Genomic DNA, 2,403 nt, shown 5'->3' with positions numbered 1-2,403 from the left:
GAAGTGCGCCAGGCCACTAGGGGGACCCGACCTGAGGGACCAGACCCGAAAGACATGAAGAAGAAGAAGAAGAAGAAGAAGAAGAAGAAGAAGAGGTTTTTGGGGTTTTGGGGTTTTGTGTTTTTTTGGTATTTGCAGCGTTTTTCTTTGGTATTTGTTTTTGGTTTGTAAGTATTTGCTTCTGCTTCATTCCCATGTTTGCAGCATTTTGCCGTTTGCGGCGCGTTTGCCCTTGTCGGCCACTGTACCTTAGTTACACCTAAACTAATTATTATAGCTGATCTCAATATGTTTTTTTTTTAAGTAGTTGAATCAGATAGCAGATGTCATTCACAAGTGGGAGTGAAAGCAGAAGTAAAAATCCTTCCTGACGACCACAAAGTCCTGTGAGCCATAATCTTCATTTGCGCTTTCCTTCCTGTCACAATGCAAGCACAGTGCCACAGCAGAAAACAACTACTGAATTCATGGAGAATTCAGTGAATTTACATGTTCAACTTGTTGAATGTGTTTGATACCTGCTACTGTGCAGCTGTCAGCGTATATGGTTCTTTCGAGCTGAGGCTTAACTTGGCTAAATTTAAACCAATCTTTCTGCGGACCCCAGCTGTGCAGAAACTACAGCGCTTCCTCTTTCATCGCAAATTGAGAGTGAAAATAGCTTTACCTCTGGTCAAAATAACAAGTGTGTTGCTTTCATCCTACACACACAAGACAGAGAGAAGTCAACCACAGGGCCCAGGAAGCGCTTTCATCTGCAGCATAGACTTAAGCTGTAGTTTCAGGCACATTTGGAGACGGCTGTCACAGACAGATTTGCTTCTGTTATTACCGGCTGTGAGGTAAGTTGTTGAAGGATCTGTTATGTACTTATACTCATGTAAAGCAGCGTGTTTTTATCAAGATACTGCAATGGATCTTTTTTTATAGATAACCTCGACGTGGCAGAGAGATGAAGTTCTTGTTTCATTTCACTCTGGTGCTGTCAGTCCTCCTGACCTCAGCCCTGAAAACCCTCGATTCAGATCAGGAGCTGCAAGACAGTGGGTTCGGTCAACCGCCGCCTCGCCATGGCCTCAAGTTGCTGGAGTGGTACGTTAAGAACTGCCTGGACAACAACATGGTGGCTCTGTGTGATCCCACGCAAGGTGTTTATGGATTTCATGAGTTTAAGAACCGGGGGCCTAGGCATCTGCTTCCTGTCATAAAGGACAAAAGGCAATACCAGTACTACACCATCGGAAACCTCAACGCTCGCCATTCCGAGGACCTGCCATATGAAGTCAGGAAGTACTACAACCACAAAGACCCTGAAAGTAACAAGGACAGAGTTTTGGTGAGATACAACAACAACAACAGACGTGTGGACGAGATCTACGCATCTGCACACTATAAAGCAAAAGAGACGTACGTAATTGGGCCCAATCTTTTTGCTTCTCTTCGGCGGCGAACCGTCCTCGTTAGCATAGAAATGTGATGCAAAAATGTCTGTGTGACATCTTTAATAGCCCGGACTCTTCAAAACAAATCCTGATGGAAAGATTTTTTAAACATATTGACATGGCTGCTGCTGTTCTTTGTAGTCTTTTGTGCCAGGCTGCTTTGATTAGCTTATTTTAAGGAGTATGAGTCAGGATCTTTGTATATATGACCTGGCATGGCCTGCCTGCTTGTAGAATACAAGGCTTTGGAGAATATTTCTTTGACCAATAAAATAAGTGTTAAAATGTACTGCCTAAGAATAGTTTTTATGCAATAACGGAGACATTTGTGTGTGTGTGTGTGTGTGTGTGTGTTTGAGTGAGGGGAAGTTCATGACAGTTGCCTCTATTTCCTGTTTATTACTTAGGTCTTATTTTCCTAGTTTTGGCCATGTTTAAGTCAAGATAGTATTACATTCACTAAGGCTAATCTCATCTACTTGCTGAGGTCTGTTACGAACACACAACTACGGCAAGTATAGTGGGTCAAAGTAAAGCGATTCCCAAACACTGTGCCGTGCAAGCACACTGGTCCCAGGAGAAGTGGGTATACTTGTAATTTGTGTGCCAATATTTTTTTAAAGCACCCCGTCTAGCAAAGTATAAACGCCCTGTGTTATAAATAGCATCATAAGACTACTATTATATAGCTCACCCAAAAATAGGGCAGTAGAATCACAGAGCTTAGAAAATAGTTTATAGTGGTTTAATCATAATTGTAAATCAGTGCTCATTGCAGCCTATTTCTTTCCCCTATATCCGGACAACTCATGACAGCTATTACTTGCTTATTACATCCCTTCTAGCTACTCAGAAGCAAGTGTAACAATAGCAAAAATATCTTTATATCCACCTACAGTAAAGTTAACCACTGAGAGATTCAAATTAAGTAGAAATACCAAAACGTTAGGCAGAGGATGAA

The 2,403-nt window shown here is 41.9% G+C and overlaps 1 protein-coding gene across 1 annotated transcript; it reads left to right on the top strand.

The window, feature by feature from the left end:
• Positions 1-381: 381 nt before the first annotated feature.
• si:ch211-198c19.1 lies at positions 382-1,722 on the top strand. Its single transcript, XM_035672485.1, has 2 exons — positions 382-842; positions 931-1,722. The coding sequence occupies exon 2, from the start codon at positions 953-955 to the stop codon at positions 1,475-1,477; it is 525 nt and encodes a 174-aa protein (XP_035528378.1). The 5' UTR covers positions 382-842; positions 931-952; the 3' UTR covers positions 1,478-1,722.
• The last annotated feature ends 681 nt before the right edge of the window (positions 1,723-2,403 follow it).

The sequence above is a fragment of the Morone saxatilis genome, unplaced genomic scaffold (assembly GCF_004916995.1).
Source record: "Morone saxatilis isolate NCDOM2014 unplaced genomic scaffold, NCSU_SB_2.0 Contig24, whole genome shotgun sequence".
Classification (NCBI taxonomy): Eukaryota; Metazoa; Chordata; class Actinopteri; family Moronidae; genus Morone; species Morone saxatilis.
This window is presented reverse-complemented; position numbering and strand designations above follow the sequence as displayed.

Bases quoted from the DNA above. Each gene is read 5' to 3' on its own strand.
- si:ch211-198c19.1 (XM_035672485.1), top strand. From the start codon at position 953: ATGAAGTTCTTGTTTCATTTCACTCTGGTGCTGTCAGTCCTCCTGACC.